This window comes from Procambarus clarkii, chromosome 44 (assembly GCF_040958095.1).
Source record: "Procambarus clarkii isolate CNS0578487 chromosome 44, FALCON_Pclarkii_2.0, whole genome shotgun sequence".
Taxonomy (NCBI): Eukaryota; Metazoa; Arthropoda; class Malacostraca; order Decapoda; family Cambaridae; genus Procambarus; species Procambarus clarkii.
The window spans coordinates 22,118,386-22,134,310 of NC_091193.1; the positions used below are offsets into that span (position 1 = coordinate 22,118,386).

At 42.8% G+C, this 15,925-nt stretch overlaps 3 protein-coding genes across 3 annotated transcripts; all 3 read right to left on the bottom strand.

Moving 5' to 3' along the window:
* Window positions 1-3,281: 3,281 nt before the first annotated feature.
* LOC123745159 (uncharacterized) lies at window positions 3,282-5,679 on the bottom strand. Its single transcript, XM_069300508.1, has 2 exons — window positions 5,668-5,679; window positions 3,282-4,017 (listed from the first exon to the last, which is right to left on the bottom strand). The coding sequence occupies exons 1-2, from the start codon at window positions 5,677-5,679 to the stop codon at window positions 3,355-3,357; spliced, it is 675 nt and encodes a 224-aa protein (XP_069156609.1). The 3' UTR covers window positions 3,282-3,354.
* Window positions 5,680-9,499: 3,820 nt separating this feature from the next.
* On the bottom strand, window positions 9,500-10,827 carry LOC123745221 (uncharacterized transmembrane protein DDB_G0289901-like). Its single transcript, XM_045725531.2, has one exon. It carries the CDS (start codon window positions 10,818-10,820, stop codon window positions 9,636-9,638), a length of 1,185 nt encoding a protein of 394 aa, XP_045581487.2. The 5' UTR covers window positions 10,821-10,827; the 3' UTR covers window positions 9,500-9,635.
* A 4,119-nt stretch (window positions 10,828-14,946) lies between these two features.
* On the bottom strand, window positions 14,947-15,915 carry LOC123745374 (uncharacterized). Its single transcript, XM_069300807.1, has 2 exons — window positions 15,904-15,915; window positions 14,947-15,696 (listed from the first exon to the last, which is right to left on the bottom strand). Exons 1-2 carry the CDS (start codon window positions 15,913-15,915, stop codon window positions 14,947-14,949), a joined length of 762 nt encoding a protein of 253 aa, XP_069156908.1.
* Between the last annotated feature and the right edge of the window lie 10 nt (window positions 15,916-15,925).

The window sequence follows — 15,925 nt, forward strand, 5'->3', positions numbered from 1 at the left end:
TTACTCACGCCTGATTTTCATGATTTACTCGAAAACAATGAGCGGAAATTAATTCGGGTTACAGTATAACATATTCTGAGACAAAGAAAGACAAAACGAGAGAAAGAGCGGGAGAGGGAGGGAAGGAGCTAGAGATAGGAGAGAAGGAGAAGGAGGGGCATGCTGGGGGCAGGAAGATGGAGAGGGAAAACAGGAAAGAAGTTGGGGGTGGAAGGAGGAAGTTGGGGATGGAAGGGGGTAGAGAAGAGAAATGTGTGTTTTCGGCTGAGTTACGTGTGTTGATAACGAACATACAATGATAAAATAGTGAAGAATAGCGCACCGTCAAACCCTACATAGAGACGCAAACTCTGTGCAAAAGATGATGAGGAAAGGGAACAATTACTGTGCAAAGTTCATCGTAACTGTATATGCAATTGTAAACTAGGTATTGTATTCCAATAGAAAGTCAAGTGTAGAGTTGAATATTTAAAAGGAGAGAAACTCCAAGCTAAGAGAAAACTACTGAGATGTCGTTTACGCCTGTAAGAGCATTATTGAAGCTAAGATACACGGAGTGTTAGCTGGTTATCAAGGCTAAGATACACGGAGAGTTAGCTGGTTATCATGGCTAAGATACACGGAGGGTTAGCTGGTTATCATGGCTAAGATACATGGAGGGTTAACTGGTTATCATGGCTAAGATACACGGAGGGTTAGTTGGTTATCTTGGCTAAGATACACGGAGGGTTAGCTGGTTATCATGGCTAAGATTCACGGAGGGTTAGCTGGTTATCAAGGCTAAGTTACACGGAGGGTTAGCTGGTTATCAAGGCTAAGTTACACGGAGGGTTAGCTGGTTATCATGGCTAAGATTCACGGAGGGTTAGCTGGTTATCAAGGCTAAGTTACACGGAGGGTTAGCTGGTTATCAAGGCTAAGTTACACGGAGGGTTAGCTGGTTATCAAGGCTAAGTTACACGGAGGGTTAGCTGGTTATCAAGGCTAAGTTACACGGAGGGTTAGCTGGTTATCAAAGGCAAGACATACAGAGGGTACAGGAGCGGTGAGATGGAATATACAACGATAATTTCCAAATCATATATTTTTTGTGTTAAGTTTCATAAGTAGTGATCTGTGTGCCTCGCATGTTGTCTTCAGCTTCCCATGTTCTTAGTCTCCTAACAACACAAACTCCAGACCCGCATCCATGAACGCTCTAATGTTTATTAACTAAATATGCCAAGCACCCAATGACCTCTGTTATTGCTATCGCACTAATATGGCTTTGCCATGTTGATGTTTCGACCTACATAATATTAGGAACCGACTCAATGAAGTAGGAGCTAAATAGAGTATACACTAGAATGAACAAAAGACTGATCCCTGTCTGCCCTGAACACCAATAATTAATACAAGATGGTGACACCCATCAGTTCAATATTACTGAGAACAAACCCACGTAAACTATCTCACTTATTTCCCCTGGACAATTCTGGGAAAATGACATTACATGATAATGAATTAACGTTACAAATGCTGACCCATCTTAGATTACAAGTTAATGGAGCATGTTCTGTCCGCCAGGCTAACTCATGATGATAACTGGTCAAGATGACGCATAATGAGTTCATTCTTCGTCAGAGCATTTTTTCATTTGAAGATGAATTCCAATTCATCAAATTCCTTCCTGAGACTTAAATACCACACATGTTTCATCAAACCTGTCGGCATGAGGTACCTGAAGCTTTGCAATTGCTCTATTAACTCTCGTGTTTTTGAGGATATCATCATAATGCACCCATAGTTTGATAGTGCAGACTACTCATCACATGGCCCTGTGTGATTTACGATGAACCATCCTGAGAGATGGGTAATTTTGAGCATCACGTGTCATCACTCTTGACACACACAACGTAACCTTTCATATAGTCTAAGGTAGCTGCATAAATGCAGATGTACCTACGCATGTAAATAAAAACCAACAACTAGTAATGTAGGGAGTAGCGAAGATCAACACCAACACAACATCCAAATCAGAACAACGCGGTTCGAGTTCTAAGCGAACATTAGTAACACCCGCAACGAAGCCCACGAAATTAGTTGTACACGAACACTATACAATAATGAACACTTTCGACAGAAGCACAACAGAAAAAACGTCACCTCAGCAGCGGGAAGAATGTACACAAGATCACCGTGTCTAGGGTGTACACAAGATCACCGTGTCTAGGGTGTACACAAGGTCACCGTGTCTAGGGTGTACACAAGGTCACCGTGTCTGGGGTGTACACAAGGTCACCGTGTCTGGGGTGTACATAAGGTCATTACAACATAGGTGGTCACAATTACCTTGTATTAACAGTGACAAAATACACGCCGGAGAAGCGTCAACAATTTAGAGGCGCGGATTAACCAACATCAGTAGGCTTACCGTGATGCTGACACCAAGACCGCCCGTATCACCCACGCCACACAGGAGCATCACCTCATTAACATTCATAATTCGTAAGCCCATCATCAACTAAACAAATTGGATGTGGTGAGGCATGACATGTAAGAGATTATTCTCTCTCTCTCTCATATATATATATATATATATATATATATATATATATATATATATATATATATATATATATATATATAATATATATAATATATATATATAATATATAATATATGCAAACAAGCCTGAATGGTCCCCAGGACTATATGCGACTGAAAACTCACACCCCAGAAGTGACTCGAACCCATACTCCCAGGAGCAACGCAACTGGTAACTACAGGGCGCCTTAATCCGCTTGACCATCACGGCCGGACAAAAGGAAGTGGTAGCCGAAGCTATTTGAACCACTTCCCCGCCGGCAACTCGGATGGTAATCTTGGGCATAGCATTTCACCAAATCACCTCATTCTTTGGGGCACACGTGAGGAACACAAATGCAAACAAGCCTGAATGGTCCCCAGGACTATATGCGACTGAAAACTCACACCCCAGAAGTGACTCGAACCCATACTCCCAGGAGCAACGCAACTGGTAACTACAGGGCGCCTTAATCCGCTTGACCATCATATATAATATATATAATATATATATATATAATATATATATATATAATATATATATATATATATATATATAATATATATAATATATATATTATATATATATATTATAATAGTATATATATAGTACGAAATGGGATATACATGGGATAGTACGAAATTGAATTTTAGGTTATGTATTATAATGGTTTTATTATGCAGTTTTAACAATTAAAATATATATAACATTTGTATCTCCTTGTGACTAACGATTGGAAAACAATTTATAAAAAGGAAGACTTTTATCTTCAATAAAGGCTTCTGACCTTAAGGTGGCAAATATAATGATGGCGGCTGAGGTACGGGGGGAGGAATTCCCCCTGAATATCCACCACCACCACCGCCTCCCAGAAAGTCACCACCGCCGCCACTCACAATGCCACCATCCCCACCAAAGCTGCCACCGTTTCCATATCCACCACCACCACCACCACCGCCACTGCCGCCAATCACTGTACCACCACCTTGGGCAGCAGAGCGGAGGGCAGACTGCAGGTCTTCTCCTGTGGGCAGCGAAGGGTTGTCTCCGTCACCATAGTTGACGAAGTATACGTCAGGACTCTCTTGTTCTGGTGCTGGTACTTGGATGATTTGCTGATTGTATGCGGGTCGCTTGCCGAGGACGTATAGTGTGTTTTTCTGTTGAGGTGGTGGCACGACAATGGGTTCAGGGCCTGGACCGCTTTCTGGGGCGCGAATGAACAAAATATTGTGTTCAACTGTTGGTGGAGGAATGTATGGTCGTGGACCAATGACCGGGGCCAAGTCGGGAGCACTGTACACAAACAAGTTGCGGGTGACCAGGGGAGTCACACAGCTGCCATCTACATGACGTACTTGTCCCCCACCACAGCCGCCCCCAGAACCGCCTGAGGTTCCGTAGCCATGAGGGGCGGCGTCCGCAGCGGCTACCAGCAACCACACTGATACCTGTGACGAGGTAAAGAAAATCGAATATAATAAACTGCTAAGAATGCAATCACTTTTACTTTAAGTAAAACATTAAAGTTATTCCTATAAAGACACAAGACTTATCGTGAAAGATATCCTGTAGAGCGCCTCGAGGCCCTAGAGGCCTAGACTATCGTATAATTCAATTAAATAGATAAAGTATCACCGAGAACTCAAACTCAAGTAACCTAGCCCTGATAGAATATTTAGAGGGGAAAGCACATTGCGATCCTCGGTGTGTACCAGCATATTAACACGTCGTGGGGCGAAGCATTGCATGGCTTTGCCACCCGTCCTCTCAAATAGTACATCATATATTGACGTCAAAATCCCCAATAGACAAACGACGTGGTACTACTCTAAATCATAGCGGGTCGCGGACAAATACGTTTTCTATGCTTAGGCAACGGCAACGTTGTGGCAACCCAACAGGACAGGCGGGGCTTTATTGGAGACGCTCAAGAAGAAGCTTATTTTTTCTTCAGTCTCACTTCAAAGTTTGAGAGGTCGTCCTCAAAGACTCATGCTCTTAGAAATATCCATTGTTTCGAACCCTTGAATCTTCGTCTCGTACTAAAATGCAGATACACATTTAGGATTGGAATGTCCCTTTTTCCCTGAAGGTTGATATCTGAAGAGATTAAAGCTCCTAAGGCAACCGATGCTTTTGAGTCGATGGAAGTCCCCGAAAGCAGAATTAAATGATAAGGTTCTTTAAGGGGCACATTCATAAATCTTACTGATAAATTTAGGTTCTTTAAGAAATTTTCACTGTGCTGCAGTTGTCACTGCATAGTGGAGTTTTCTAAGGTTATGGCTGTCACTACACGTTAAGGACGTTTAGTTAAATTTTATAGTCTTTCAGGCCTAACAACCTCACGGAATATTGATGCAAAAACTGGCGTATGGAGCAGCCAACATATATACCATGACCAGACCACACACCAGAGGACGAAGAAACGACGACGTTTCGGTCCGTCCTGGACCACTATCAAATCCATTGATAATGGTCAATCATAAATACGTTAGTCTTGAGCGAAGATGAAATCTTTCAGCGAGGGGTATAATTTACCTCTTGGGATGTACCCCAGATTGTTTGGTGTGACCTCGACTACCTCATTCGAGAGTGTTAGCGGAAACTGTCATGTTGGCATGTGAGTCTTAATCAGGTCTTCTGTTATCCCTTCTTGCAACAAGTTAAAGTTTGGACGTAATGTTTCACGTTAGTATATAATGGTATCTTTTAAACGAACGTCCGTGATCGATGCAATTAAATATGTAACCATTAAATGGTAAATAATAGAAGACGGTTAAAAGCTTCAGCTTTACTGTCTCAGGTTGTCCATAAGACAATGTTGGTATAATAACAAATAAAGTTGCGTTATATTTAGTCACAGCATCTGGACGTGTTAAGTGATATTCCGTACAGTTATTGAACTTCTTTGGTTGTCATACGTAGCCCAGTGGTAGTCGCTGCCACATATCACTCTTACAGCCAGTTTCCCAACACTTTAGCAAACATTAGGCGTCACACATTCGACTCGCGCATCACCCCTGATCTACTAAGCGAGACTGGTTTACTGATATACCGGCGTGTGTAGCAGCACCACTGCACGAGGAACCACTCACCAGGAGCCTCATGGTGGAGTGTAATAACAGACTAAGCCATCTGGGTCTTATATACCTCCGTCTCCCACTTTTCCTCTCATGACCCGCTTTCATCCGTTGTCCTAAGTGGGTACCGTGTTCAGCCTCCACAAAGATGTCGTTCACACGCATGGTAAAAGTAATGTTTGTTTATATAATATTTAATCGGTCGCTGACACTGGTACCTTTACCGAGTACCTTCCTCTTTTTATTATAACTGCATTGTGAATAGGTGATAGAAGTCATACAGCCAGCTTTTGTTAGGCTACTATAGTGTTCCAGGGAAAACTAGTAAGGAAAGGTTTCCAATAAGTTATGAGAAGGGAAAGCTCAAAGTCTGCTAATATGAGTCAGAGGAAATCTGCTCCTGTATGCACCTGTGTACATAAAATAAAATAAATTAACTTTAAAAACAATATTTACTCCTGGTCTGGAATTTTGTGTTAACTTTGATACTTTGCTGCTGAACTGAAGCAGTTTTCTCAACTTTTCTCAACTCAATATCCGGAGTTACACCTTAGGGTTAGTTCATTATTTTTAATGTGTTCCTAGCCTGACAGCTGAGTGGACAGCACATCGGATTCGTTGTCCTGATGTTCCGGGTTCGATCCCCGGTGGAGGCGAAGACAAACGGGCAAAATGTTTCTTTCACCCTGATGTCCCTGTTACCTAGCAGTAAATAGGTACCAGGGAGTTAGTCAGATGCTACGGGCTGCTTCCTGGGGGTGTGTAACAAAAAGGAGGCATGGTCAAGGACCGGGCCGCGGGGACGCTAAGCCCCGAAATCATCTCAAGATAACCTCAAGAAGATAATACATATGTGAAGCCTAGCCGACAATACAGAAGAACGTTCCCTTAATATGGTTTTGAGTTACCCGCGAACCTCGCAATTTTTATCTCGAAAATGGTAGCGGGTAACGGTCGCGAAATTGACATACTGCCCGTTTTGTTTTGGGTCCTCTGGAGGTTAGGTTATTACGACACTTTATTACGACAGTTTCTTGACGTTGGTAAACCATAGGAGGATGAGCTGAATCTCCGTCCCTGAAATGAAATAACTAACGATGCTTTAAAATCTAAATATAATGAAATATAATAATCAGTAAATATATTCCGATATAACAAAGTTCCTCAAATCCACATAACACCCAAAATATATAATTCATTAGTTTTAAAAAATAATGGCCCAACTAGGCTCCACTGCTTATTTAAACTTAAAGATAATGATGTCACATTTAATCTTTGATGATCAACAGTATATAATGTAATAATTAAGACACACGGATGATGTAATAAAGTTACGGCCTTATCAGGTGGAGGCGGCTTCGGTCTAGTGTAAATTATCTTCATTTTAGTATAGTCCATCTTCACTATTGTGTAGCCCATCTTTACTATTGTGTAGCCCATTTTCACTATTGTGTAGCCCATCTTCACTATTGTGTAGTCCATCTTCACTATTGTGTAGCCCATTTTCACTATTGTGTAGCCCATCTTCACTATTGTGTAGTCCATCTTCACTATTGTGTAGCCCATCTTCACTATTGTGTAGCCCATCTTCACTATTGTGTAGCCCATCTTCACTATTGTGTAGCCCATCTTCACTATTGTGTAGACGGTAGACCATCTTGACTTTAGTGTACACCGTTTTCAGTTTAATGTAGACCGTCTTAGCTTAAGTGTAGACTGTCTTAGCTTCATTGAAGACCGGCGCCACCTTACTATAGACCATTTATCCATACGTCTCTTTTATGCAGGTTGGGCGAATATACAGGTCACTATATACAGGTCACAATACCACTGTACAGGTCACAATACCACAATAATATCATGTAAAAGTTTAAAGAGAGTTTTTCCCTTACCTCGTGACCTCTCGTAACCAATAAAGTCGCCTCGAGCAATAATTAATGAAGTTTAAAAAATGATTTTAGCTAGGCCTATCACTAGATCGCTATCAAATAATATAAAATCTTAACTTAAAACACTAATATCTATTTAATGCCAAATTGGAGTGTCACAATTCTAGCCAAAACTCGTCGACTTGACTCAATAACAAATGGGAGACACTTATCAGGCTGACTCAAAGTTCGTTCTGTACACACCTGCTGCGAGGAGTGACGTCCACAGGTGATATTCTCCTGGATGTCTCCACACTGCCCTGGGGGAGTGACGTCCACAGGTGATGTTCTCCTGGATGTCTCCACACTGCCCTGGGGAAGTGACGTCCACAGGTGATGTTCTCCTGGATGTCTCCACACTGCCCTGGGGGAGTGACGTCCACAGGTGATGTTCTCCTGGATGTCTCCACACTGCCCTGGGGAAGTGACGTCCACAGGTGATGTTCTCCAGGATGTCTCCTCTACTTGCGGGTTTTCACTAATTTCCCTTGCGGGTCTCGTCTCAGCCAGAGGCGGCGAATACTCGGGCCGGCGCCTGGCCTAGTGCCAGACCCCCCGTCAGTGCAGGTCCCTGCGGCAATGAGTCTTGGGAGGTGTCCTGGTGTTGTGTTCATTCTGTGGTGCGAAAATGTCTCCCCGAGGGGACCGTCAGCATCCATCCCCCTTTGCTAGCGACCTGTAATAACCATCTCCTGATCTATGTGCTCCCGGGTATTAGGAACTGAGAAATATCGTGGAGGATATCTTAGAAACATGAACTGATCGTCTTTTATTATTCCAGTTACCCTCACGTTTAAGTTTAATTGTAAGTAACATGTCAACATTCCAAGGTTACGTCTGCCCGCTACCACATTAACTAGTGATCTAGCTAAGTTCGTTAGCTAAGGTTTATCTGCAGTGTTATTCGTCCACAGCTTAGACTCGTTGTGATTGGTCTAGTGGTTAACCGGATGAGAACTTGATTGAGTGGGTTTAGAATTTAAACTTCTTTGAAATTTCAAGACTAGAGCAACTGTCGACGGCTTGCACTAAAACACGTAAATTAACAAGAATGTAGACATAAATCAAATCATCTCAAGATGGCGCCCAACACCAAAGAAGAAATCAGTATGTAAATATTTGATTTGATTGTTGCCGCCGAAAGCGTCTAGTTTATTGTGCACCCCATACTCATCCTGTGAGCGGTAGCGCAAAAAAGTATTACAGAGAGCACAAAAGGTCTTTGCCAGACGTCAACGGAATACATAACCCAACCCACATATGAAATTAAATAAAAATTACCACATTTCGGACCGCCCTCGACCGTTATTAAATCGTGACTGTTTACGGTAGAGGATGGCCCGAAATGTCCTCACTTCCATTTCACTGCATATGTACAGGGTTGGCTAATATTAATATATTTTCCATGGCGTTATAGTGAATTATTCTTTGAATACTGATATATTTACAAAGGCAGAATAAATACAACTTTATTATTTTACACAATTCCATCAATGTTGATTTGAGAAAAGTGTCTCGATCACACAGCAAGGCGATTTGAGTCACTCTCCAGAGGGTGCTCGGCCGGGTGCCAGCACCGAGAGAGAGAGCCATGTTTCCTAATATACTGGAATCATGCCACTCTCACTGGTTGCCCAGACGTGGTTACTGAGCATCCCTGGAAGACTGATAGGCAATTATTGTGGGACTCCCCGTGTAAACTTGTATTGCTAATCTTTTATCAAATAGTTATGTCACTATCTGATAGAACTGGAGCAATTATGTCACCAACTGATATATATGGAACAATTATATCACCAACTGATAGATCTGGGTCGGTGTGTGTAGAAATACAAGAAAGCTTCAGACACGCTGTCTAATGTAAAGCAACCGTTTGTAATAATAATAATATTCAGATGGAAGGTAAATATAATTCGGAATAATGCACAGATTTATTACACGAATTATAAAACAAAGCCTAATTACACCTTATAATTATCATGGATTTGTTTAAAACTATTCAAAATATAATTTCATAATAAAGAAAGTTTTCATTTGCATAAAAGGACTATGGTTTCATGGCTGAGAATACAATGATGTCGGAGGGATCACGGAGGGAACAATGCCAGCTGAAAGTCCATTGTCGCCTCCAAATGTAACACCGCCGCTCACTAAACCAGCGTCACTACCTCTGGTGCCAACGCTGGCACCAAAATTGCTGTCGCTGCTCACTAAACCAGCATCACCACCTCTGGTGCCAACACTGCCACCAAAATTGCTGTCGCTGCTCACTAAACCATCATTACCACCTCTGGTGCCAACACTGCCACCAAAATTGCTGTCGCCACTCACTAAACCAGCATCACCACCTCTGATGCCAACACTGCCACCAAAATTGCTGTCGCTGCTCACTAAACCATCATTACCACCTCTGGTGCCAACACTGCCACCAAAATTGCTGTCGCCACTCACTAAACCAGCATCACCTCCTCTGGTGCCAACACTGCCACCAAAATTGCTGTCGCCGCTCACTAAACCAGCATTACCACCTCTGGTGCCAACACTGCCACCAAAATTGCTGTCGCCGCTCACTAAACCAGCATCACCACCTCTGGTACCGTCGCTGACACCAAAACTTCCGCCACCGTTGACACCAAAACTTCCACCACCGTTGACACCAAAACTTCCACCACCGCTGCCACCAAAACTACTGCCGCCGTTCACAAAATCAGCTCCACCGCCAAAGCTTCCATCAAAGCCACCACCGCTGCCACCAATTTCGACACCGCCACCTTGGGCAGCAGAGCTGAGGGCAGACTGCAGGTCTCCACCGGTAGGCAGCGTCGGGTTGTCTCCTTCTCCATAGTTGACGAAGAACACTTGAGGACTTTCTTGTTCTGGTGCTGGTACGTGGATGACCTTCTGGTCGTGCACGGGTCGCCTGTTGAGGACGTACACAACGTTCTTCTGTTGAGGTGGTGGCACCACAATGGGTTCCTGGCCTGGACCGATCTCTGGGGTGCGGATGAATAAAATATTATGTGTAATTTTGGGCCGAGGAATGTATGGTGGTGGACGAACGATCGGAGTGACCGGAGGTGCACTGTACACATACAAGCTGCGGGTGACCTCAGGAGTCACACAGCTGCCGTCCACATGACGGATGTGCCCGTGACCACAGCCGCCGCCAGAGTAGCTAGATCCGCCTGAACTGACGGATGAGGACCTTAAGAATGCGGCGTCAACAGCGACTGCCAGCATACACGTCAGTATCTGCCATGAAATAAACACAACTTATTTGTTTTTGTATATATAACCATTTTATTTGCTCTACGAAAATTATACGTATTACTGTATAATAATATCTTAGACATTTGTGTATAGGGGAGTGACATGACTCTCACTTTGAATTGTAGTGTCTTGATATGAGCGTCTCTGAGGTGAGGGTTTGGGGGAGGGGGATATTGTTGTCAGCCGAGATAAAGTTGTAACAGAAAATGCTTATTAAAGAGTGTAAGTGATGCAAAACTTTCTATTTACGATGTTCTGCATGCAAGTTGTGATCAATCTTATATTTAATTTACAATTGGGAGTTTCACTGATTCTTAGTATGATGTTAAATTGCCGTTAGAGAAATGACAATAAATTAAAGTGTATTCGAGATCTGATACATAGTATACATACGGCCAATTGTTTTAATCTCTTAACTCTCTCTTCATTTTAATTATCAAACATGGGAACATGACCATAAATCTTATACAGACATAAGGCGACAGTCATTCAACTTACAATCTTCGATCTATTACACAACAGACAGACTTATCGGCTATATAGGGACGCAGCAGCCTACTTCGGGGGTAACCACTTACCAAGAGCTTCATGGTTGGGAGTGACGACGACTCAGGCACCTGAGTCTTATATACCCCAAGTCTCTCCTTATCTTTCTTGTAAGTCTCGTTCTTACCACTTTCCTTAGAACTCCTTGGTCCTGTTCCCAGTCGGGCAGTGTGGTCAGCTGACCTCAATAATAAACATGTTCTCACTCACAGTCAACGTTATCCTGAAAACGAAATATTTTGAAGTTAACCGCAATTTATTTTGATCTTGAGAAAGATTCGCCATAAAGTAGGGCATTTGTGACCTCTTTCTGCTTGTTTAATTTAACATTTTTAGTTGGAAAACCTCATTCGACTGATCGCCGTTTTTTTTTATATTTAGTTAGGCAGCAATATAATTGATTTATATTTTACTGTTATCAATCACAATTTAATCAAGGCACGAATAGAATGTGAGGCTTTACGTAGTTATTTTTATTTTGTCAGCTATGCCGGTTGATTTCCTTCGCGATGATAGGAAAATCTTCCTCAGATGTCTGTAAAGTTTCCAGCCTGTGCCGACGATGAGTCACAATAACATGGCTGAAGATATGATGACCAAACCACACATCAGAAAATGAAGAAACGTCGACGTCTCAGTTCGTCCTGGACCACTATCAAGTCGTGTAATGGAAGAGAGGATTAACTGATAAAGATTAAGCCACCGAAGAGGTGGCACGGGTATGAATAACCCGTAAGTGGAGGCTTTTTGGAGCCATTACCAGTGCCAATAGCTGGACGAGGATGGACGGGCTCTTCAAGAAGGGAGGATTAATTGATGAAGATTAAGCCACGAAAATTGTGGTTGTTGTTGTTATAGATTCAGCTACTCGGAACAAGTTCCAAGTAGCACGGGCTATGGTGAGCCCGTAGTGGACTTACCTGGCACAGGAGCGGTGCTGTGAACGGAACTCCCCCCCCCAAAAAAAAAAAAAAATCTAGGAAGAGAGGAAAATAAATAAGGTAAGAGAGTGAGATGAGTGGTGAGATAAAAAAAAAAACATTAAAAAACGTTTTAACCTGTTACCATAAGCTTTATCAAGGTGATCACAAAGTACCTGGTCACTTACACATTACAATTAATTACTCTGATCAGAAGTATTTAATTCCATTCTTTGTGGATTGGAAAACTTTCTGAGAGTTTTCTTGTATATAATTTACATTTAGATTATTCATTACATCCGAATATGCTTAGTGAAATGTGTATAAAATAATATCAGATAAGCAAATAAATAATATTATAAGCAATGATCGTCACTCAAATCACTTCCTCGAAATTAATTGAACCTTATTTTATTTTAAGGTTATTTTCTACCACAGACTTGGCCTTCCATATTTACAACGCTAACCAGTATATATACATTTCTTCTGTCCTCTAAGGACAAATTGGAGATCTGTTAGACAACATACTGAGCGCTCAACCACAGAAGGTGATTAAGTGTTCAGAAACCCACTGCACAGAGTATAGGAGAGCAGATCCCTAACTGTCCGTATCCATGTAAGACAGACGAGAATGTATATATATGTTGATTGCGATTGCAAAAGCACAATAACCACCTGTGGTTGAGTGCTCAATAACTCTCTACACTATATGTTGTCTAACAGATCTCCAACCCTGTCCATGGAAAACAGAAGAAATGTAAATATGTTGGTTAGCACTGTAGATATGAATGGCCACGTCTGCGGTAGAAAATTAACCTAAAATAAAATTATATTTTATCCATTTCGTAATATTAAGTTGTGATTGTACTTAATAATATTCGTACTCCCTAGTGTACCTCCCTTAACTCAAACGTGTCACCAAAACTATACTTCCAGGTTCGCTAGGCTGCGCGTCCCCTTCAAATTATAAGTTAATCTGTTTATATTGATAATATCAAGACTATTGCGCCACCATGTTCACGCACCTGTACGTTCACAAGTAACGTTGGTTATCTTGACTGTGTCCCAGCACTGTCACGTCCTGTTCACTGCTCATTCGTGAGTCCCCAGAGATGTTAGTGACACCGCCACTTACTCGCGAATTGCACTAACTTATTGATTTGTCCATTTACCGCTAATGTTAAGTCATGAACATTCTTAACAACAAGCCTATTCCTTATGTTATCCGTCGCCATGGAGCCGACTGCAACTTTCAGCTTTCCCCCTAGGACCAGAGCAGACCTGGTGACTTCCTGCCAACCACACCTCTCAGCAGTACATTCCTGTTCCCTTGACACAACCAAATCTCAATCCCGACGAAAGTTAAACCCCCATTTGCGGCCCAACATGGCGTCACTCATCCTCCTCCTCACTGGACAAGCACGCCATCATGGTAGTGGAATTAGATACTCAGGTCTCAATTTTTTTAAATGCCAAATCACATCCCTGAGACCAAAGAGGCGCGGCTACACTCATCCTAACATGCACAGCATATTAAATAACCTGCAGCCACGTGACCGTCAGTGCAATAATAATACCACTTGCTTCTGGGGGAACAACCAATTTTACCAAAGTGTTTGTGGACCCGAATGTCCACGTGACGTGACTGTGGCAGAGAGTCCATCCATCTTCATAAGTACTCTCTGTTTGAGTACATTCGGCTCCAAAAGTACTCTGTGTGAGTACATCCGGCTCCAGAAGTACTGTGTGTGTGTGAGTACACCGGCTCCTGTAGTACTCTATGTGTGTGTGTGAGTACACCGGCTCCTGTAGTACTCTATGTGTGTGTGAGTACATCCAGCTCCAGTAGTACTCTGTAATTTCATCCAGCGCCCGTTGCACTCTCTCTGCGTGAGTACATCCAGCTCCTACTCCATGCAAGTAGGTTCATCAGAAATTGATCTACATTATTATAGTTGTTCGTTAACACTAAGTGTGCTCATCCAACACCTGAGGGTCCACGAGTAACGTTCAACACCTGCGGATCCACAAGTAACGTTCAACATCTGAGAGTTCACAAGTAACGTTCAACATCTGAGGGTCCACGAGTAACGTTCAACGTCTGCTGCATGAGTAGCAGCTTCTCCCCAGTGTCAACCTACCCTGGCTTTGCGCCCTGGAGAGGCCACTCCGGACCGACAACCAGAGCATGACTCCATAGTCTGATGGATGCCTACTACTACTACTACTACTACTGTACTACCAAATATACCCGAATTCTTAATTGTAGTTTATACACTCTTATTAGTTCCGTGGAGACAATTTGTTCCTTGGAGACGGATAGTACTGCTGCTTCTGGTGGCTTTGGAGGTCTAAATGAGACACCTTTAAGCAAAGCGTCCTTGAATATATTTAAGCCAATACCGATCAACTGCTTGTCAATGTAATACTTATTTTACAAGGTAAATCAAATCAGAAATAATGTCAACATTCATTTAATGCAAATATAAGTGGCTAAAGTTTGTCGACTGAAAAAGTCTTGGAACCGTTGCAAAACAAAATTGACGGTAAATATAAAACAATATCTGGGGTTCCTCTAAGTAACAATAACATTAGAATCAACAATTTTTTTAGTCTTAAAAATCATGATTCTATGGAGGTAAATACAAAGAAGACGGCTGAGGAACGGAGGGAGCAATACCTCCTGAAGCACCATAGCCACCACCGAACCCAGCGTCTCCACCAAAGCCACTGCCGCCGCCACTCACAAAGCCAGCTCCACCATCAAAGCCACCGCCGCTTCCAAGACCGCCGTCTCCACCAAAGCCGCCGCCGAAGCCACCAATCACATTGCCGCTACCTTGGGCGGCAGAGCTGAGAGCTGACTGGAGGTCTTCTCCAGTGGGCAGAGTCGGGTTCTCGCCTTCACCATAATTAACGAAGAACACTTCAGGACTTGCTTGCTCTGGTGCAGGTACGTGGATGACCTTCTGGTCCTGTACGGGTCGCCTGTTGAGGACGTATACGACATGTTTCTGTTGAGGTGGTGGCACTACAATGGGTTCCGGGCCTGTGCCTGTTTCTGGGGTGCGGATGAACACAATATTGTGTTCAACTCTTGGCAAAGGAATGTATGGTCGTGGACCAACGATCGGAGACACTGGAGGAGCACTGTACAAATACAAGTTACGAGTGACCTCGGGAGTCACACAGCTGCCGTCCACATGACGGATTTGTCCATGGCCACAGCCGCCGCCAGAGTATCCAGTCCCACCCGAGGAGATTCCTGAACTGCCTGATAATCCTCCTAACCCAGCAGAGAATGCTGGACCAGAGGGCGTGTCTAGGTTATATCCCTGAGGGGCGGCGTCAGCAGCGGCTGCCAGCACACATGTCAGTATCTGGGGTGAAATATAAAAAAAATATTATTAAAACAAATAATAAATTACTCATTACACACAGAAAATCACAATAGCGTGATGCATCAAATTAACAAATCCACAAGGGCCGTGGTTCGAACTCTCATCACGGCCCTTGTGGATTTGTCCAATAAATTACTCATATAAGCATAGAAGAATACAATGACAAATTTGTATTTAGGTGACAACTACTAATTTCATTGCTAAGTTT